Consider the following 23,823-nt stretch of genomic DNA (forward strand, 5'->3'; position numbering starts at 1 on the left):
AATGAAAATGTGAGGCTCTGTAAATCATAGCAAAAATGAATACGGCAATTTTGGAACAAGAATATCACATATCACTAATACACAACCAAAAATAGCTAAATAAATTACATTTTAGATCTAAAACACAGACTGCTCATTTCAACATATTTGACCATAAATAAGCCCAGTTAATACAAAAAATGCCAAAAAGATAAATGAAAATGTGAGGCTCTGTAAATCATAGCAAAAATGAATACGGCAATTTTGGAACAAGAATATCACATATCACTAATACACAACCAAAAATAGCTAAATAATACTTCTCTTCTATTATGACATGTAAAATATTAGGCACACATTTTCCCTTCTTTTTACAGCTATTAATTTTTATACATTTATTAAATGCAATGGTAGTAATTTAATCACAATATGAATTTTCATGAAGAATTTTGTAAATGTTGGAGAATTTTTTGAAATTTCACGAACATTAAATTTTTCTGCAATTATCATTTAAGTTCATGAATTTTAGATGTTTTTCTTATTTTTTATATTTAAAGAATCTTAATATTTATGCTAATTAAATTAACTATTAGAACAATATATTATTTTTAGGTACTTTCTAATTATTCACACTCCTCTGAAAAGTATACACAAGGCAACACATTATATTACCACAATAGGAAACCAATGACATCACCAATCAGAATTAGGAAAAAAATATACATTGCAGAGCATTCTTATATTAAATCTTAAACCATAAAACCTTAGTTGGAATTGCTAAAAAAGTTCAGTTTACTAATTGTAGGGAAAAAATTAAGCATTTGTATTTGAAAATTAAAAATCTTGTCTTTAAGCTACAAAGTGTAGTTAAAGTACTTTTGATCTTGATAAATTTAAGTCCTTAAACACATACAATAACTACGATTGATTTATTTTTAGTTGCATTCCTAAAATTAGTGAATGAGAATAAATCATTAAATAAATTTTATTTACATAAAATGAATGCAGAAGAGTTTCATGTTGAAAGTAGTTTGCTAGTCTTCTGACATATGAACACGATCACATGGAACTATTCAAAGTCATATTGGCAAATAATACTGATGCTAAATGATTCTTAATTTAAAAATGGGTTACAAGATAATAAACAATGCATTAAAGAAGAAAATCTACTAGAATTTAATGACAATTTAAAAAACACAGAGTATTAGTTATTTAATATCCTTTCCTGTTTAAAACATTCATGGAAAAGTTATGCCATGTGTATGAAACTTGCAGACTAATTTGACTGCTTAAGAGTGTCCACATACTTGCATTCGCTATGGATCAGTAGTACTTTTTTTCTACCATGCACCCCTTTTACCATTGCCAGGTGATTATTCCCTCTCCCTCATGCCTTTCCTTAAAAAAAAAAAAAAAAAAAAAAAAAAAAAAAAAAAAAAAAACATACATTTATTTAGATTTAAATTATTTCTAATGTGTTTTATCAGTTTGTAGGGTTATTATTAATTGACTTGCTGTTATGATTTAGACCTTTAACATAACTTTCCTTTTCCTCACCAGAAATGTGAATTAGAGGGTATTTAAGTTAAGGGTTTTGGATTGCAAGACAGAGCATGTTTCTTCCTCTCAAGGCCACCTTACTAGGTTTCGCCAGCTTTGAAAAGATTGCAGTTTTTCAGCTTTGCATTACTGCTGGTAACATTTAATTGTTATTGTAATCTTTGACTACTAGTTAAGTTTTAATTTTAATTTGACTTTTCTTTTATGTTACATCGCCACAAGTGAAGGTCAATCCTGTTGGCACGAGAAGTACATTTATGTTAAAGTTCTGATTTCATAAAAAGCTTATTTCAACATTCTCAAGACTGTTGTTAACTTCCGAAAAAGCGTTAATTCGCTTTAAGTCTGTTAGGAGTTTGAAACTAGTTTCTACTACTAAAGAAAATCAAACTCTATAAATTAAACAAGTATAGCAAATATATACAGTATAGCAATTTATTCAAGTACCAAAACTTGAATAAAAGCAGTTTTTATATGGATGAAATAAAACGGAATACTTAACAGGCAATAAAAGGCTGACACATTCCCTCCAGTTCAGAAACCCTGTTATAGATGTCATTATATACAATGGCATATTTCAAATAACATTACATAAACTAATATAAGCCATTTTTCAAGGCAAATGGAATTAAAGCATCTAAAGCAAACAGTATATAGGCAAAGAAGATGAGTTTCTATTATTGGAAACAGATCATTGCCATGTGACAAACACTTAATTATGTCAAGTTACACATTGTCTGATTTTGCTGTTTTGCTGTAATATCTTATCAGATGGATAAGGCATTCTTATCTCATCTTATCACTATACCTTACCTCGTTCATTTGCACTTAGGCAGCCTAAGAAGATGGTTCTATAGCTAAACCATCGAAACTAGTCCTGGAAAATTTGCCGATATTGCGCTGATTCTTTACGTTGTTTGACTTCTCCAATAATCATTATTCAGCGTGTTATTTTAAGCTAAATGATTCAGCTTTTGGGGGATTAAAACTAAAACATTATTTTCCCTGCAAACAAGGCATTGTTCTATGATAATTATAAAAGGGTCAAGTTTCTTACAATTGAAAATATCTTAAAGACATTTTAACCATTTCTGAAGATCTTATGTTATGCAATAAGATGAAAGGCACATCAAATAATATTTCATATAAAATAATTTCCCATCAAAAAGTTTTCAAGTATTTTAATATCTGAATAAAAATTAAAAGTATAATATATTATAATGATATGAATTTTTTTATTTAGTTATTGCAAACAAATAAAACATATGGGAACATAAGAAAACTTTCATACTTTACATAATTAAATTACATTACAACATAATGCACATAATTACTCATAGGGTAGTTGAAGCAAACATGATCACTTTTAAAACTAATTTCTGTCAAAACTATAAAAGGTATTTAAGTCAGACTACATTAAAGATACAGAAAACCTTCCTGGTTAATAACATTACTGCTACTCTGATGTGTGACTCATACCAAGAACTTCATTTTATTTATTTAATTCCTTTTATAGCTTTTCAAGTTTAGAGCAATTATTGTAATGTATACTATACAGTCAGTCTTCAGTTTAGTAAAATCACTCAGAATCTAATGGTAAAAGATATTAACACTAAATAGGCTACAAATATTAACCATAATGAAGACTTTTGCTTGGTCAAATGTTCTTTAAAAGTATGATAAACATTGGATCTTGCATTACCATGAAAGTCTTAAGTTGTTTAAAACATTTATGAAGCAACCAATTCAGCAAAACAGCAGCATACTGAACAATATAAGGATGGCTTTTATGGATAAGCAATTTTGTGATAATAAACGACCATAATCAGCACTTTTTTTTTGGTTTGTGAATATTTTAAACTTCAATGTTGGTTGCTACTACTCTGAATACAGGTATTAATTGACTGCTGTTGGTTTACATATACAGTAAGAAAATTTGAAGTCTTATCAACTGAGAGCATCTTCCTAAGTGAATATGGATGCTTAAAATACTAAATTAATTTTGCATGCATTCACAAGATACTGCAATTGATCAGCAAACCATAACATACACATTTTCAAAGAACCCAATTCATCTTTAAATCATTTGTCAAAAGAAATTATATGATTTATAACATGAAAATGGGAAAAAAGAACATTGTACTAAAATGTCATGACTCATTTGCTATAATTCTAGATCTGTTAGCTCCTTCAATTATGAATCAAGATCTGAAACATCGCCCCCTTTTTTTAATCTGATATGCCATTAATTAAGACACAATAACACGCCGAACAAATACTAATTCAAAAGTCGAACAACAAACTAGTTTCGATGGTTTTACCGAACCACCATCTTCAGCTGCAAAAGCGCAAATGAGTGAAATAGGATAAAATGATCAGATAAGATAAGAAAGCCTGGACAGAAAATGAGCTAGTGCGCCATCTGTTGATGAAACCAGAACTAAAACATAATTTCTTTAAAGGCCGAAGGCAAAGATGGATTGGAATTAGGATTGTTAACTAGAACAAGATTTTCTTAAAAGTGAAATGTCTCTAGAAAATCCAGTTCTCCAATGGAAGATGTTTTTTGAATAATTTTGGCAGCAGAAAAATTGAAAAAGCGTCATTTGCGCTTCTGCAGCTGAAGATGGTGGTTCGGTAAAACTATCAAAACTAGTTCTGTGAAAATTTGAAAATATAACACTGATATGCCATATTTTCTTAATTTAGCTCATTCCATCAAATTTCAACCTACTGATATTTTGCTAGGTATAATCACTCAATGTTTTTATCAGTTGACTTTCAGCTACACAAGCATATCAATCCAATACCATTGCAAACTCCAGAAAAAACAATTACTCAACACTGAACAAACTAAATTTATCTTTGAAACCACTGCTGAAAATAACTGTTTGACATATTAAAATGAAGTTCCTATTTTGTACCATGCATCTGTAAAAAATGAGGAATAAACATTAAGGTTTGATATGATCATAAAGTGGGAGGAGGAAAGCCAAGAATTAAAAACTGCGATTTAACATTGATAATGGATCACATACAATATTAGATATGGGAAAGTAATTCCCAAAATATTACTTTTTTACCTTTTTTTTACGATTCATATAGTTTTGAGCAAACCAGTCAGAATCCATTGCTTTGAAGTTGGCTAATATTTGTCCCTGCAAATGAACAACTTCAATAAGATAACACATATTTATTAAGAAGTTCAAGAGTGGTAACTCTTATCATGAGTATTATAGTCAAACTTATAATGTTTAGATTTCACAGTTTTATTGTATAAAGACAAAGTATACGTAAAAATTTAAAGAGAAAAAATATGAAATTAATCTTACAGCAAAAGCTTCATGAAATTCAAATACATCAATATCATTCAGGGTTAACCCAGTTTTGTCCAAGATTTTAGCAGTAGAATATGTAGGACTGGAATAACAATACATTTGGAATAATTATTATCTTATTTTGATTCTTCATTGCTTTAATAATTAATACTAATCTAAACTTACCCTAATAATAATTGGTCTTTAGGATCTTGAGATGTATATACATAATGCCTTAAAAAAAAAAAAAAAACTTTTACATCAAAAAAGGCATAAAAATAATTATAATGATATATTTAACTAATTGATATAAAATATCTCACATTTTTATTATAATGATATATTTTACTAATCGATATAAAATATCTCACATTTTTTTATTATTAATATCCAAAGCAAACTGAGTACATACATTCTAACTCATGTCATTTGGCACTCTTTATGAGGTTAATGTTTTTTGGTCATAAGTTTTCAGACTGCATATAAGTCACAGCGTTTCTTGTGTTTTTTGACTTTATATCAAGCTCACATGTTTATCACAAATAACTATTCCAATCTTTTATAGTTCTGCCCAGCAACTCTATTTCTTCTTTATAAAATTTAACTGCTGTTAGCTCCTTATACCAGCAATAAATCAATCACATAGCTGTTATACATATTACATGTTTTCCTTCAAGTTGACTTCAACATACATTTTTACAATTTGTCTCAACGTATGTGAACATACATAAATGTGTGCATTTTCATATAATGTTTCTTTTTCTTTCTTTTTTTTGGTAACATAAAATTTCATTTAAAAAGAATTAACACATTTTCAAACATTTTGCATCATGTAATTTTAGAAAAACTACACAACATTAGTTTTAGCATTCGATAAATCCCAAAGATCACTAACTAAACAAGAAACATCATTAAAATTAGCAAACAATATATATTACCTGGAACAAAATACAACAAATAACACCATGAAATCAAGTAAGTTGTCTATAAAACATTTAGAAAAAAGTGGAAACATGTGATTGGTATGGTAAGATTGGATATGTATTTTATTTACACAGGTGATAAAAATGTTGACAAATTATTCAGTGATTAACAATCAGTGTGAGCAATTTCTGAATAGTGTTAAGGTATCATTTAACATGTAAGCACAATATTATTAATGAATAATTTGTTCACAACATTAATAGAAGGTGTCTTTATGAAAGATTTATGAATACCATAAAAATCTGCATGTAAAGTAAGTTAGTTAAGTGAATAGTCATGCAGAATCACATAAAACATGGAAGAAAAAATGTGAGACATATAAAAAGCAAACCTTAAATATGCTTTTGGTTTTAACCCCAAAGACAATGCCTTTTCTTCTGTCATGAGAAGGCAAGCTGATGCACCATCAGTCTACAAAATAAAATGTATTAAATATATCATCATTTTTGTATTAATTCATATTAGAGCTATATACGATTTGTTACTTAAGAACAGTGCCTCACATAATTTCTTTTCATTTGCAGATTTTCTTGAAACAATGACAATATTTGCAGAGTTCCCAAATTCATTCTTCCCAGTTTATATTTCAGTTTAGTGTGCTTCCATGTAAATCAAAACTATGTAAGCAGAACTGTGAATTATTTCCAGAATTAAAAACATTTTGAACACACTGCCCTCAACCAATTTTCTAAAAATACAGGATAATCCTAAATTTGGTTCCTTTGATTACATATAGCAGCATTGATACAAAGTAAAAGATGATCGCTCATACTGAAAGGAAAATAAATGTAAGAACTTGGATTTCTGAAACATATATTGCTTGGTGTTGCAATAATTATATGAATAAAAGTTTGGGAAGGGGGACTGCAATTTTAAAACTTCAGATTACTGCTTAATATCTCAAACAGCTAACCATCGAATATTTTAAAGGATTACAAACATATATATATATATATATATATATATAATTACAAAACAATTTTTTAAAATTATATATATATATAATCATAATTCAAATTTCTCACTTCCCTTTTTGAATAAAAATAACATCTACTGTTACCAACTCATAAAATCAAGTCTTTGTTATTGAATAATATTAAAAAATTCAACTTAAAATGACTAAGAGGTGAACCTCTTAGTTGTCGTACCCATCTTTCATACGGGCAGCCAATTCGAATAAATTTTATCGCGCCCATATCTCACAAGGGCTATGCTTTTGAAATTCCAATTTTTATAGTGCTTGTATCAATTTCATTTATACAGCTGCTTCACAGATGGCAGCTAAGTACTTGTAATTACATAACAGTACTATGCAGATTTAGAATATTTTTTCCATTACAACATGTTTTGAAAGGATCCAGTTTTAGTGTTTATCGTTTTTCCATGTTTCATATTTGTCAAATAAATGGCTCAAGTTAATAAGAGGATTTAAATCTTCAAGAATCAGGAAGTGATTCAGAAGGCAACTTTGATTTCTTAGATGGTTTTGATTGTGAAGTATCGGATTTTGAAGACGGTGATAACAGTGATGATTACCAAGGTAACAATGGAACAAAATTATGACAAACGTCCTCCCATTTTTTGGTTCAAATTACACTGAATTCACAAATTTCTTCATAAGCATTACATTTAAAACAGAATCATCATTTCTATCATAGGCTTAATCATTATCATAAGAGATTAGCAATTTTAGCCAATTAAGCTATATAATCCATAACTTCTGCTTTTATTTTACTTAAGAATTACCCTGTATGCTCTTTGCAATTTTTACAGTACTTTAATATTATTTCAGAAATGTGAAAAACAAAAGATGATGAACTTCTATGTCAGGTCAAAATCCTAGACGGTACCATTTGATTTTTAGCAGTTTATTAAAGCCTCCACTGCAATGCTTAGTGAATTATTGTAAGCAGCTGATAAAATTTTAAAGGCCTATTTGCAAACTACTGTTAGCTGTTATTAAATATTAATGCAAAATAAAAACTATAGTTTTTATATCAAATAAAGACTTCACATTGAAATAAACTCATCTGCACATTTCTATAGAATTAATTTTTTCTGTAAAATGTACTTCTAACCCATATTTCAAATTCCACACTGGTGTTACCATGACTCTCAAATTTTCAAATATGCTATTTTAAAGATGCAACTTGAAGTGTAAACAATTAACTACGCATGAGATTTTCAAATTTCAGAATTCATCATATTAGATTAAAAATGAATTGAATAAAATGCAAACCAAAAATGAAGCATTTGCTGCAGTGACTGTGCCATGAGGACGAATGAATGCGGGCTTCAGTTTGGCCATTTGTTCAAGAGATGAAACTCTGATGCCATTATCATTTTTAATTGGAGTGTCTTTTCCTGAAAAATAAAGGGGGAAAAAATCTAACATTTGCAAATAACACTACTAACGTTTCACCTTTAAAATATTAAGTACACGACCAACATAATAAAAAAACTCAAATTTATAACATGGAAATTCATTTTTTCATTCTTACTAACATAATAAAGTTAGGGATCAGCACAATACTACAGAACCAAAAGTATTAATTGGATGATAAAAAATTCATAACCTATGTCATTAATTCAAATCCTTTTATTTCTCTCTCCCTAAGTTTGCTTTAGAACGTTGCATTTTATATAGCATCTGTATACACCTGTTTTTGTATTTTCTATTATTTCCTACACATAAACAAACACATGGTATGCAAAAATTTCAAAACATACAAGTTCTCACTTCAGAAAATCTGACAAAAAAACAAATCAATTTACAATGCTAAAAGTACTGAAAATGTTTCCATTAACAATATGAATTTGTTTAAAATAACTAAAGTTGAAATTTTAAAGTACCTTTTATAACTAAAGTATCTGCATCATTTTCCGTCTCAAATGAATAGCATCACAATATTTAAATTTTGAATTTTTAAAAATATTCATTTTTAAGTATCTTAATAGAAAATACACAAGCACAAACATGCATATGCCATTGGGACCGACCTATTGGCAAATAGGGTGGATGAAAATAAATCGTGAAGTAGGGATTTTTTTTTATTCTTTTCTTCCCCCTGTTTATTTCAGCTGCATTCAAAGCACCGAGTCAAAGAGATCAGATGATTACTTTTCAGTAATGTAAGATAATATGCTGATCATAATTTGTAATTAAATGTCTGATTGCATTGTGTATAAATAACTATTATTATACAAAAACTGTTATTTTAATTATTATAATTTATTGTATTATTTTCATTATTTAATTATCATTGCAATAACTTCTAATGTAATAATTACTGTAATTTATACATATATACTTTAGCTTAAAGCCTTTTTTAGCTTTAAGCTAAAGCAGCAGTAGTAGTAGTGATTTTTTTCAGCACAGCACCATTTTTAAGCTAAAATGTATGTACATTAATACACATTACAAAGAAAAGAAAAAAAAAAAAAAAAAAAAAAAAAAAAAGACACTTCTTAATAATTAATTATATAATAAATAATCATTACACTTCTTTTGGATTTATGTGTTAAAATCTATATGCATTATTATACATATTTAGATATGGAGACCCCACCCCCTTTCAGAAAGAGGGAAATTTAGTCATCTACGATCAAAGGAGATCCCACACAAATGAGCAGTAAACCTGACCCCCCGCTGTAAAAAAAAAAAAAAAAAAAAAAAACACAAAGAGACTACTTTTGTTAAAAATACAGTTCTATTACTTTTAGTAATCTCATTTTTAAAAGTAAGCAATGAATTTACATCATTATATGAATATACACTACTCATGTAAAACTGATATTATTTAAAAAAAAGTCAATGTGTTTGGCTTTTAGGGTTGCAAATCATTGCTAAACTTCACGTTTATTTCTGCGAATATGAAACAAAGGCACAAAAGTCCACTGGGCAGAATATCAACCACAGCTGCATTTGCCACGGCCAAACTATACACCAGAATTTCATTAAAGTACATAATCATTAAAGTAAATATGCACTTGATATCTGTCTGCAATAGTTACGCATTTGTTAACTTCCCAAATACCCTCACAACTACAACATTTTCCATTCTTTCTTCCATGCCACAAATTTTCCTTTCTTTAATTTCTTATACAGCCATAAAATACTGCGATAGAATCATTAGCTAATTATTCCCAAGTTAAATATATTTTTTCCTGTATTTCCTCAATTGATATAATTATAGTCCAAATAATTCTCAAGCAATTTTATATCATATATACATAACGTAAAACTTTTCATAAAATTTTTATATAGTATTTATTTCAATTGGACAGGCAAAACAACTTAAAAATTTTAAAATGTAAAATCATATACACATTACCAGGCACTGTTATCGGTTCAATATCAGTTAAAAATCCTTGCTGCGCAGCTTTGTTAGCTAATGTATGAGATCTCAGAGCATATTGATCTTGCTCTTCACGAGAAACATTGAAAGCTGCAGCTAATCGGTCTCCAGAATGCCCCATTGTTTCACCAGTGGAGAATTCAGCTACACCAGGAGCCTAAAAATGATTTTATAAAATACTCAGTTATTTAACACTTTTATATGAATTACAACAAAATATAAATGCAGAAAACTTCAAAATTAGCATATTGTACAATATACCTCTGGGACTAAATGTCCAGGCCTTAACTTTAAAAGAAGTCCTAATTTTTGCCCTGGAGTTTTTGCTTTGTTTGCAGATAACATAAGTTTGCGCATTGAACGATTGAACCGAATAGGGACATCGGAAAGAAACTCAACTCCTCCAGCCACAGCAACATCAATTTGACCAGAGGCCAGCTGCCCATAAGCTATATAAAAATGCAAGAAAAGTAATTAGTGATTTAAAATTAATTTTAGAATAAATAATGTTTTTAGAAGGAAATTATTTCTATGATATAGGAATGAGAATTCTGAGTTTCCATATATTTCAAAATTGTCAAAAAGCTATATTCATGTTAATAAAAATTCAGTGACAAAATTAACTCTTAGAGCTCCAAGATACCTTATGCAAATTAGCATTTAAATAACGAAACACACCATGGCCTGCTTTCTCTGAGAGTTCACACAGAGCCTACTGCTTTTTAAAACTCACTGGTGAATAAAATCAGCTACTTATTTCGTTCAAATTTCAAGAACCAAAACAAGTATCTACAGGTAAATAGAAAAACAGCTATTTATTAAATATACATCTGCTGCTTATAAAACTCAGATTAGCAAAAGACTGTTCTGGTGGAGTACAAATATCCTTTTTACTTGTATCTAACAAAGTTGTTTGTACATCATCTATTTAACTTATTATGGAGTAGCTTATTTATTATTCAGGCAAGTAGTGCTTCCGTAAAATGGATTTAACCAAAATTTTTCTGCACACAGTTCCAGTACTTGTGAAACATAGATTTTAGAACTTTTTGCCCATGCTCAGAGGGATAGAATTTCCATATCTTAAGGCTAACATAAAGAGTTCTTTCCAAGCATTGTAATAAATGAGCATTCCGTCTAGAAAACCAACTGATAGATGGAAGTGGAAATTCGGCATCCCATCTTTTAAAGTTTCCCCACTCAAAATCTTACCTTTGGGATACACATATATTCAAATGAGTTCTAAAAAAAGTTAATGAAATGCTACACAGCATTTCATGAACAATTTTTACATTAACAGTCTTTATATTGAAAGAGTGATAATTATACGCTAATGAAAATGCAAAGAAAGTTTTGGTCATGCCTGAAATCATGAACGGCAGATCAACTTACAGACAAAGTGCAACATTTCTGCTGGCTAGAAACATGAGCTTTGAAATTTAATAAATCATTGGAGATACACTGTTTTAATTTGTTAGTGCTTAATTTGCAATTAATTTGTTTTAATTTGTTAGTGCTTAATTAAGTTGAAAATGCCCAAACAAAAACATTTAAGTCTAAAAAAATTAATTAAAAAAAGATAACTTGTTAAAAGATCTTGGTTAAAATAAAAGCCAAATTAAAAACTGCATTTAAATTATGAATTTCCAAAAAGCATTGTGCAATTTACTTAAAGAATTGTAATTGATGAAGAACTAATGAAAAATGCAAATGTCTCAAGGAAGTGCAAACAAAGCGGGAAATGGAGAGGTGTTAAAACTGCTCTTCTAGAATGGTGTCAAGTTATGAAATTAAAACAAATTTTTTTAGAGATCTTTTCACCATAAAAGGTATGGAATTCACTAAAATGCCAGATGAGAAATTTGTATCAGCTGACATATGGCTCACAAGTTAAAAGAGAGGAATAACACAGTTCACTCGAAATGACATGTTGAGAAGGAAGAAGCAGATCATCATCTAGCTAGCTGTTAAATGCATAAAAGATGTTTTACCTGGGCTGCTAAATGAATACAAGTCACACGAAACTTATTCTGCAGACAAAACTTGCTGTGTAACAGAACATTACCAGAACACATGTTATTACTTACATGTGAAATACCAGCTGGTTCAAGAAACTGAAGAAACAAATCAATCCTAAATCCTAAATGAAAAAGAAAAGAAATTCTAAATCAAAAGAAAGAAAATCCAAAATATCCTAATCCTTTCAAAAGAAATCCTAAATGTACAATAAACAATTTACCTAATAATATTGGTCCAGAAGATGTCACTGAAGTAATTCAACAAGCAACTAATTTGGAAGAGAACAAATTCAAACCCTCTTTTAAAATAAATGACAAAAAAAAAAAAAAAAAAAAAAAAAAAAAAAAAAAAAAGAATAAAATGGGTAATTGAATGCTCTCCTCTAGCCTTCAAAATACTAATGAAGCAAAATATTATCAACCACGCCTGGAGAAGTTACAAAATCGCAGAATTTTTTTGGTTCATGTCGATGCTTCATATGTCAAGACTTTAACCCATTTAGTTAGAAACTGCAAGCACAGAATTTATTGTGCATTCTGTGGTGGCAATCACAATATAAGAGAATGCCAAGCAGAAAGTCCATCATGCATAAACTGAAATAATGACGCTAATAATATGGACCTTAATATGCATCACCCTGCTTACGCATCAAACTGTCCAATATATCAAAAGGAAGTGACTAAAATAATTACAAGAACCAAATATGACATCTTAGATTAAATTCATCCTTACAACCAACAAGTTAAAATCACTTCTTCACCTTGGTCCACCAAAACAATATAATTATATTGTCGACAATACTATCTAAATGTATGTATATCCACTAAGGACAAGTGCTTCACAAGAAAGATGACAGAAAAATATTAGGAAGATTACTACAATAATGATATTTATGCTGCAAAATAAACTGATGAAATCCATTGGATGAACTATAGCTAAACTATAAGTTACCATATAAACCTATTGTGATAACTTATTAGGTATTGTACTTTATGCTATCAAGTGAAAACATTTACATTAAACAAAATGTGAACTTAACTAACTTAAAGAACTCGACATAAACTTATGATGTGAAATGACAACATCTTAAATAAAAGAATGGAATCATATAATAAACTACACATCAAGATACTATTACGAACTATTATAATCATGGCTGTTGGTGTTCTATTATTATATCTATCAGTACTATTATAATTATATCTAATGTTTATGATACCAATCAAAGTGTCAGTGTACTGTTATAAACTATATACTAACTTTGAAAATTATACATGATCATGTCATTGTCTATTAATTTGCTGATTATGATACTAATAATATAATGACAATGAACTATTGCAAGTGCTGACTATTAATCTGGAGCCATTCCTAGAGCCTAATGGATTTGATAATTCTGCCGAATAGACGTAAACTATACCAATTAGTACAATTGGGAACTGTTAACCTAGTTATGGAGTTATTTATTATTAACTATTAGGAACTATTATAAATACTAATTTATAAGAACTAAAAGTCAGTGAACTATTTTAATTGTTCTTCTTGATTATGGCACCAATAATTTTGCAAATAAACTTTTTTGAAAATTATTTACCAATATCCTATGGATGTACTATTGTGAACTATAATTTATATTGTGAATATAAATTATGTATGAACTATATGGCAGTGAACTATTTGTGAACTGTATGCCAATGCATTACTTTGAATTTTTATGAACTATCACAAATATAAACTATTGAGAATTATTGGGATCAATGAACTATTTGTCATTGATCTGTTAAATATATGGACAGTGCTGTTATTTTTCTATATATATATATATATTGAATTACTATACTAAACTGAATTATACATTAGATATTGAATTGGTAAGGCACTGAATTGTACTGTTTATTTAAGTACTACACTGATTGATTTGAAATCTCAGGACTATACCAACTATAACGGGATAACTAGTAGGGACTGTATTGTATTTGATTGTATCAATTGTATTATACCTAATATATATATGTATTGCTGCCACCAAGACCAAATTGTACAAGTAAAAACTGGATATATATCCAAAGCATGCAAGTGTGATGGCACCATCTGTTGAATGTTATGCACATTTGTATATATTTTCGTCCAGAGTCTTGGTTATTTTTTATAAATGTCTAGAGTCTTGGTTGGGAGTCCCGAGGTTCACAGGAGTCTCAGGACTGTTGATGTGAGGTGAAATAAATGTTTTGAGCCACAACAGCTCTGTGAACCCCGTGATCTTTTGGGCTTTCTCTAGATCGAAGTATAGTAGGACTGTACCTACATTATAGTAAACATTGTGTGTCCCACTACATTTCTACCAGACCAGACCAAAAACAAGTCAATGTGTTATTAATGTGCATTATAGACACAACAATTAAGGCAGTACTCATTTTTAAGATAAGCAGGAAACCTCAAAGTTTGAAAGGAATCAAGAATTTACTTCTGACTTACCATAATAACAAGACTCAGGGATGACAAACAGTATTTTAACTGATTTTCTTTAGAAATGGGACAGCAAACTGAAAAATGATAAAATAGCCTGCCTTACTAATTAGATAATTTTGCAGCACACATTCCCTCTGATTTCTTTCTGAAAAACACAAGTGTCTCTTCCTGCAAATACAGCTTGTAACATTTCAGCCTTTAGACCAGGGTATTATTAAAGCTTTCTCTGTCGTTAGTGAAAATATGTTTAGAAAATGCTGAACAGAATTGAATCAGGTGAGTGAGTGAGTGAGAGGTTATTGGCGCAAAACCAAAGGTGATTAAAACGCGCCAAACACAGGATGGGATGATTACAATTGATGAAATTAAAATGCAATAAATAAAAACAAGTGGACAAATGTACCAAATCCAGAGGATGAAGTCATGTAAAAACAAGGTAAAAGCACACATTAAAATCCAAGACACAATTTTCAAAACAAATTACATTAGGTGATAAAAGCGAGTCTCTTTTAAATAATAAAATAAATTACAATTGACCTCTCTTTTGATTAAACGGTTGAGAGGTAAGTCACAGCTATAAAATCTGACGAAATATCACAGCTGAAATCTGACGAAGACTATTAAAATATGGACACTCTATTAAAATATGACGAACAGATACACAAACATTACAATTTAAACAAATAGGCTCATTTTCAGCTTTCAGAAGATAGCTATGTGTCACTCTAGTGTGACCAATTCTGAGGTGAGTCAAAAGAACTTCCTCCTTACGATTTCCAAGAAAATCCCAATGCTCAATTCTAGGCTTTACATTTCTCAACTTGTTGTGAAGCTGAACCTCCCAAATTTGCTGTAATTTTTTTTTTATCTTCCCCTTGATGACACAGCAGATGTCTCTAAAAGGGATAAGGCGGATGGACAGTTCAACAGCAGATTTTGCCGCGATATCTGCAAGCTCGTTTCCCTTTATTCCCGGGAACCCAACAGTACAGGATTTCATATCCTCGAATTGTTAAGTTTATATGAATTTTGAGAACATCCACTACCACAGGATTCTGAGTGTTGGGAAAAGCTTTCAACGATTTAAGAGCACTATACGAGTCTGTATAAACTATGAACTTTTTGTGGCAGAACTTTGAGATGTACAAAAGACCGATATTGCAGTTAGTTCAGATGTTAGGACCGAGAAAGCATCTTGAAATACAAATGCCATCCCAACATGATCATTTGACTTGGATCCATCTGTATATATCGGATAATAACTGCTATATTTGTGCCTGTGCTCAGTGAAGAGTTGTCTGTAAATGATCTCGTTAGTGCTTCCCTTCACGTGATGCTTGAAAACATCAAGAAGCTGTGCATTTTCCCAAGGTGGGATTTTAAAATTCTGCACTGCTTGGGGGCCCATATCAGAGAGAGAAAGTTCCTCAACCACAGGGTGAAATCTTAAAGGAAAGGTAGGAACACAAGATGGACGTGTTTCAAATAAAGTGTTACACACATTATAAAGTAAGCAAAGCTTATTAGGATGTTCAGGTTGCGATAGAATATTCAAATATTGCAAAAGGGACAATTGCTCACACCTCAGATAAAGTGATGGTTCATTAGAGTCAGCATACAGGCTCTGGACAGAAGTCCTGAACAAATCCGCAGGGCTTGATGGTGAATAGGATCTAGTTTTAACAATACTGATGACTGAGCGGATCCGTAAACAACTGAGCCATAGTCCAGTCTAGAGCAAACAAGCGCTCTGTAAATGCGAAGCATAGAGCAACGCTCTGTAGCCCAGGAGGTGTTCGTCAACACTTTTAAAATATTTAGTGTTTTTAAACACTTCTTTTTCAGGTTTAAAACATGAGAACGAAAAGTCAATTTTCGGTCGAACATCACTCCTTAAAATTTTACTTCAGGCGCAACTGGAATAATTTTACCATTCAAATATTACTCAGGCTCAGGATGGAGACCTCGCTTCCTACAAAAGTGCGTGCACACAGTTTTCTGTTTCGAAAATGTAATTCCCTGTTTGTCTGACCCTTTTTGGATCTTATTCAGAGCCATCTGCAATTGCCTCTCTACGTATCTCATGTCTGCCCCTCGACAGCTAATCTGTAGATCATCAACATAGAGAGATCCCAAGATGGTAGGAGGAAGTTCTTTTAATACAGTTTATTTTAAAAATGAAAGGGGTTACATTAAGCACACAGCCTTGAGGCACACCCTCTTCCTCTTCAAAAATATCCGACAAAACAGAGCCAATCCTTACTTGAAAAGTCCTAGTGTTCAAGAAATTCTGAATGAAAATTGGTAGGTTGCCGCGCAAGCCACTCTCATGAAGATCCCGAAGTATACCGTATCTCCATGCCTTATCATAAGTTTTCTTAATGTCAAAGAATATTGAGACAAGGTGACTTCTTTTTACAAAAGCTTTTCGAATGGATGTCTCTAGGAAGAGCATGTCATCTACGGTTGTTCTCCTCTTTCGAAAACCACTTTGACAAAACGATATAATATTATTCTTTTCCAAGAAGTAGACTAGGCGGCTGTTTACCATCTTTTCAAACAGTTTGCATACACAACTGGTAAGGGCAACTGGCCGATAGTTCGAGGGATTCCTCGGTTCTTTCCCTGGCTTAACAAATGAAATCACAACAGCTCTCCTCCATGCACTGGGAAAAGTACACTCTTTCCTACCCTATTGTAAAGAGTGAGAAGGGCAGTCAGTGACTTATAGGACAAATGCTTCAGCATTTCATTCAGACCCGGACAAGACCTATGAGTCTGTAAAAAAGCTCTCCTTTAACTCTAGCACAGTAAAATCTCTATTATAAGGCTCAAAGTCGGAAGAGTTGAAAGTGATGGGATTTCTCTCAGAGCGCTGCTTGATAGAAAGAAATGCAGGTGAGTAATTTCTGCTGGAAGAAACGGCAGCAGATGTCTCACCAATAGTATTTGCAATTTCTTCTATGGAGCTAATCACTCGACCATCTTTTTAAAGAAAGGAAAGTGAGTGGTCTTTATATATTCCGCATGCTTTTTTAACTCTTTCCCAAACCCGTTTACTAGGCGTAGAGGATCTTATGGATGACACATATGAAATCCAGGAATCCTTCTGGCTCTGCTTTCTTACTTTTCATGCATTTGCTTTGGCTTTTTTAAATGCTATGAGGTTTCGCAGAGTAGGGTATTTACGAAAAATTCCCCATGCTTTTTTCTGTTTTTTCCGTGCTTTATGACAGTCATGATTCCACCATGGTTTCGTATATTCCAGTATTTTCCCTGATGTTCTAAGAATGGAAAGCATAGCTGCCTCAATAATAGTATTAGTAACAGCTTTAACAGCATCATCAATATGCACATCTTCTACCATGTTCTCTGTGAGCTCTTCAGTGGAAGAGAAGAGTTCCCAGTCTGCCCTATCGAGTACGAACCGAGGGACATGGGGTTTGCTCCTCTTTGTGCAAGAGGTACTAAAATAGGATAGTGATCGCTGTTGTAAAGATAATTTCCCACACTAAAAGTGCAAAACGGCAACAGAGATGGTGAATAGATGGCAAGGTCGATAGCGTGGAATATCCTTAAAGGCTCATGGAAGTAAGTATCCTGCCTGTTATTTAGGAGACAAAGGCTATGATCTTCAATCATTCGCTCAATTTGTCTTCCTCGGGAATTTGTATCTTTACTTCCCCAGAGCAGACTATGGCTGTTAAAATCCCCTATGAAGATAAAGGGCTCAGGCAGCTGCTGTACGAGATCACTTAAATGCTGTTGATCAACGTGCTCATTTGGAGGCAAGTAAAGAGAAATGACTGAAACCACAATATGAAAATTTACCCGTATAGCGACAACTTGGAGGGATGTTGTCAAAGGAAGTGTAGCTGATGGATAGTCAAGTAAGGTGAGGAGACTTACATCTCCACTAGCACGTTCACATGCAAGATTGTCTTTACTGACAAACAAAAACCTCCGAAGTTTTGCTTCTTGTTCCGGTTTCAAGTTTGTTTCCTGTATCGCCAAGCACACAGGGTAATGAGCATTGACTACACTTTTGATGTCGAGAAAATTTCGGAGGAATCCGCGACAGTTCCATGAGATGGAACATTCATGACATGTTCCATGAGATGGATCAGGGTGGCCATTATGATTTATGTTTGTTTTTTCTGAGCTGCTTTTTTGTTTTTCGTGGAAGTAGATGCTCGGGAACATCTAACCCCTCTTCTACTTCCATACTATCTGAATCTAAAGATTCAGATAACATATCTTCAAATGAACTATTACTATTGCTTGTATTTTTGGTTACTATTTCTAAAGGCCCATTTTTGGGTTTGCTCTGGATTGCTATTTCTTTTTTTTGTACAACATGAGTCAGAGTTTCCTTTTTCTGGCTGGCAGGCTCATGGGTTTTATTTGGTGGAGTCTGTGCATTTATCAAAGTTTGAGTGGCAACGGTACGTGTTGCTTTAACGGCACTTGCATATGATCTATTTGGTTGAAGCTGTGTGCTTTGAACCAGCCTTTTGGCTTCTGTAATAGCATATGTTTCTAGTAACTTTTGCCGTCTGTACTTCCTTTTCTATTTTCCATTTTGGACATTAACGAGAAAATGCTGGATGATCGCCCTTGTAATTTACACACAATGCCGTAGTGCAATTATCACTATCATGACCAACTGATGATGAGCACACGTCAGGTTGTCACAACAGGATGTTTTAAAGTGACCAAACCGCTGGCATTGGAAGCATCACATTGGGTTGAGAATATATGGTCTTACATGACAGTTCACATATCCAGCTTTTATATTCTTTGGCAGACCAGGCGATTTGAAGGTCAGAATCATGTGTTTTGTGTCAATCAACTGACCTTCCTTACGCATCTTGATCTGCTTAGCAGCACAAACCTTTTGGTCAGCTAACTCCGAAACGAACTCTTCTTCTGAAACGAACATAATTTCGATTTCTGAGATCACGCCTTTACAGAAGTTGAGTGTTTTGTGAGCTGACACAGTTATAGGTATTTGTCCAAGTTTGGTTTGATGCAAAAGTGAAGCAGACTGAGTGTCCGAAACAGTATCAATAAGCAGGTCTCCAGTACGGAGACGCTTTATGTTCCTTGGCTCACATGAATGAATGTGTTTGTTTACCAGAAAAGGAGACATCTTTTGCAATTCTCCAGAGGCATTGGAAACAACAACAAAGCATGGACAATCAATACTTTCTTTGGCATTTGCATCGGTACTAATTTTCTTGCTAATAGATTTCTCAATAATTTCTATATCTTGGTCAGTTTCATTTGAGTCAGGTTTTTTTTTAAGATGAAAAGTGAAGCCATGATTGAAAAAGAAAAAATTCAGATCCAACGGCCCTGCCCACCATGGAGCTCAACAAGGGAACACAGATTCCTGTGTTAGGACCAGCCAGACCTATACGCAAACTGAAGCCCCACAGTTGGCTTTCCCGAAAGCAGATAATCCCGAGAGCTTATCTCCAAGCCACTGACACAAGGACTAATGACCAGCTGATTGACACCTGTGAGGACGATTAATGTGCCTCCCGTTTAGCTGAAGCAGAGGCCAAAGCAGTGTGTTGGGGACAGTACCTCACCTCTCAACTACCAGGACCCTCCTTTCCAGCAACATGGGTCTCCACGCCCGGCAAACACGTGGGCAGTTTTCTCGCCACTCGAAAACTAGAGACGGCTGTTCCAGCCTCTCGTGACGAGCCCCAAACTCCAAAGAGAGAAACCACAAGGGAGAAGGGAAGGGAAAAAGTTCCAGCCAAGAGGAGAGGAGATGGAAAAGTGAATAGATCACTGGGGCTCCAGGATCATGACATCCGTCTTACCAAGAAGATGATCCCCTGAAGGGCTAGGGTTCCTCGGGATTGCCACACCCATACACACAAGAGTGAGCCCCTGAGGGGAATTGAATCATGTGACAATGTAAGCAATTCCAAAGTAATAAATAGATTGATATCTCTGCTGGCAATCACAGACGCTATAACCAATGCATGGGGTTAATAATTTAAAACACAGTTAAAAAATGTTATATGTGGCTTTTGTGTAGAAACGCCAGAGGAATTGCAAGTTGTGTTTAACATTTCAAATACTACTGAGGAAAATTATGAAGATTTAGTATTAGAATATGTGCCTACTGATGACAATGGTGAAACAACATGTGTAAAATGTGACTAGTATTAAAAGAACTATGGAAACTGACAGTGAGAATAATAGCGAAAAAAGGGATAACATTCCAATCTCGATCAAATCTAAAAAAGCACAGCAAATTCTAAAAACTGTTGAATGGAAAGTTTTGATAAAAAAAAGCTACCAGCTGTTTTACAAAATTGAGAATACAATTCAAAAACTGTTGATGAACAATTGTTTCTAAAAGTTACAAATTTCATCATATATATAATTATAAAAAAAGTTATTACCAAAAAAATAAAAACTTCAAAATTATGTAAATAATTTAATTCTAGCATTACTTTTCAATTATTATTTTAAGTATTGGATTAGCTATTTTTATTAGCTAAGTTTAAAACATATATCACAATTTGCTTACACAAATTGCTGTCTATTAAACTCAAATATGTTTGGAATGGAAGTGATAATAATATGCAGTGGGTACGGTAAATATTTTATATTACAGTTTAAATAAGACTTTTATAAGCATAAGAAATACTTTTTTATTGTCTGTCTTACATGCTTGTTGTCATTATCACTCTAAAATCTGTAGCCACAAAGATTTTTTATAAAAAATGCGTGATACTGGAAATACAACAATTCTGAGCATGAATATGTGACATGCAACATTGCCCTGAATGCTTTTATACATGAGACTTCATATGGCGTGAGCTACTTCATGGGACCTCTTCTGCAAAGAGTGGCACAGACAACTATACCTGCAATAACATACCATTCATAGCCAATAGTTTCAGAAATGTATTTTTACTGGTGGTGAACCATGTATTCTTCACAGCACATCAGAAATGAAAGGTACAAGTATTGAATAAAGAGTGCAAACTTCTAACAAAATAAGAAATTATGAGTCATGCTATCTGTTGGCAAACGAATAAATAGGAAATCTGGAATCCGAAAGCTGTCACAATGATTTATTTCTTAGAAAAATGAATGGCAGTTAATGCACAGATAAAAACTGTTTTATTTCTTCACGATAACATTTCTCTATATGAGTGATTTGGGAGTTTTGAACTAGTTGCTTTATAGAACCAATCTAGAATTAAGTAATTTTCACTTCTGTGAAGGGGTGAAACTTACAAAATTCTACAAAATTCTTAATTACTCTCTGAGAAAACATCTAGATGGCTGCAAATTGCTGCAGCCTAAAAAAAAAAAAAGAAAAAAAAAATTGGACCAAACATTTAGAACATTACATTTTACAAGATAAAAATTGAAGACATTTCTCATGATTAAATGTCTCAAATGCTATGGTGTAACTGTATGAAAAAATAAAAGTACTCATCATAAAACACAGTTTTATTCAGATAAACTCAGCCCTTAAACCAAAAACACTTGAAGATTAACTTTTGGAATTACGCATATTCATAATCAATAATTCTGTAATCAGCTAAATATGATAATTTAGCTATCTTAAATATCATATGATAAAACTTAACCTAATACATGAATGAGAGAATTTTTGAATTCTTATTATAGAATTTTGTTTATAAACTGCATATTATACTTGATCTGGGGAAAAAAAAAAAAAAAAAAAGCCTTTTCTTAAACTTTTAACATTAAATTTTTATTCTTAAAAACTAATTAAAGTCTTTTGTCATTTAATTTGTAAAAAAGACAGACCAGTAGTTATAGCCTGATTTGCAGATATGCAAGCCTGAGTAACTGTATGAGCAGGTGTATGAAGAGAAAATCCTCCACCCAAAGAAGCCTATAATGATATTATATAACATATGAAATACATTGCAATATCATTTCTTTACATAAATATAAATAATCAAATATAAAAAAAAAAAAAAAAAAAAAAAAAAAGCTTACATTTTAGACATATAATTCAGGTCTCTTATACAGTGCATTCAATTACAGTGTTTTTTAACACATTTAACGCAATATATGATAATAGTCATAGATGGCAAACAGAAGTCATTTGCTAGCTATTAGAATAGTCATATTTGATCATGTTACCAAGATCACCAATTATGAGTATTGCAATGTCAAATGCATGCAATGTTTAAGTGTTTGGCATACAGGAAGGGGTTAAACAATAAACTCGGCATATAGAAATGAATCATTTATTTTTCAATGTAGATAAACAACTAAATGCTTAAGATGCAAAAACATAACTATATTTATATAATATAGTGTGGATATTTTCAAGATCACAGCAAATAAAAGATTTTTTTTTTTAACACATCAGGTTGACATTTGCCTATGTTGAACTATGAGCACACTCTGTGAGAACACAGAATTCTCACAGTGAACGCTGTGGCATTATCGATTCTTGAATCGTTGTCGCGCCCTACCACGTGCGTCGAAAGGTATAAAAACTGGAAGGACTTGTTTGTCTTGCTCTCTTTCTCTTGCCTTTTCTTCTGTCTGACGTCGTGTTAACGAGTGTGTGGGCCTTCGGGCCACACACACTCAGCAGTCACCATCTTTCCTGCATATTTTGCATGTGGAATGTCGTCGTATTTTTGCATAGAAAGAAGCTGAATGAAGAGATCCAATATCTGAAGTAAAGTGCTTGTTTTGAGACTCACTAAGTCCTGCTGCCGTGAATAACATAAAATAAAGGCTCAAGGAGAATATCAATATGTGTTCGACTTCAAGATGTGCTTGACTTCAATCAATATGTGTTCGACTTCAAGATGTGTTAACGAGTGTGTGGGCCTTCGGGCCACACACACTCAGCAGTCACCATCGTTACTGCATATTTTGCACGTGGAATGTCGTCGTATTTTTGCATAGAAAGAAGCTGAATGAAGAGATCCAATATCTGAAGTAAAGTGCTTGTTTTGAGACTCACTAAGTCCTGCTGCCGTGAATAACATAAAATAAAGGCTCAAGGAGAATATCAATATGTGTTCGACTTCAAGATGTGCTTGACCAGCGAATGTGTCACCACGTGATGATAAGTGTGTAAAAAAAGAAGAGCGTACAAGTAT

At 32.2% G+C, this 23,823-nt stretch overlaps 1 protein-coding gene across 2 annotated transcripts in view; it reads right to left on the minus strand.

Annotated features, from left to right (window-relative positions):
- The window catches only part of Mtpbeta (mitochondrial trifunctional protein beta subunit), a 50,902-nt gene that overhangs the window by 7,426 nt on the left and 19,653 nt on the right, over positions 1–23,823 (minus strand). The window contains exons 6-13 of one of the 2 annotated variants that reach the window (XM_035366670.2): positions 22,502–22,589; positions 10,460–10,647; positions 10,175–10,355; positions 8,080–8,204; positions 6,172–6,251; positions 5,043–5,090; positions 4,872–4,959; positions 4,623–4,697 (exon numbers count right to left, since the gene is read on the minus strand). In XM_035366670.2, the coding sequence (XP_035222561.1) occupies positions 4,623–4,697; positions 4,872–4,959; positions 5,043–5,090; positions 6,172–6,251; positions 8,080–8,204; positions 10,175–10,355; positions 10,460–10,647; positions 22,502–22,589 (873 nt within the window). The remainder of the gene's footprint in view (positions 1–4,622; positions 4,698–4,871; positions 4,960–5,042; positions 5,091–6,171; positions 6,252–8,079; positions 8,205–10,174; positions 10,356–10,459; positions 10,648–22,501; positions 22,590–23,823) is intronic. The other variant, XM_035366671.2, reaches the window with a different exon arrangement.

This window comes from Stegodyphus dumicola, chromosome 7 (assembly GCF_044657685.1).
Source record: "Stegodyphus dumicola isolate Sdum_Otavi_A_Nest chromosome 7, ASM4465768v1".
Classification (NCBI taxonomy): Eukaryota; Metazoa; Arthropoda; class Arachnida; order Araneae; family Eresidae; genus Stegodyphus; species Stegodyphus dumicola.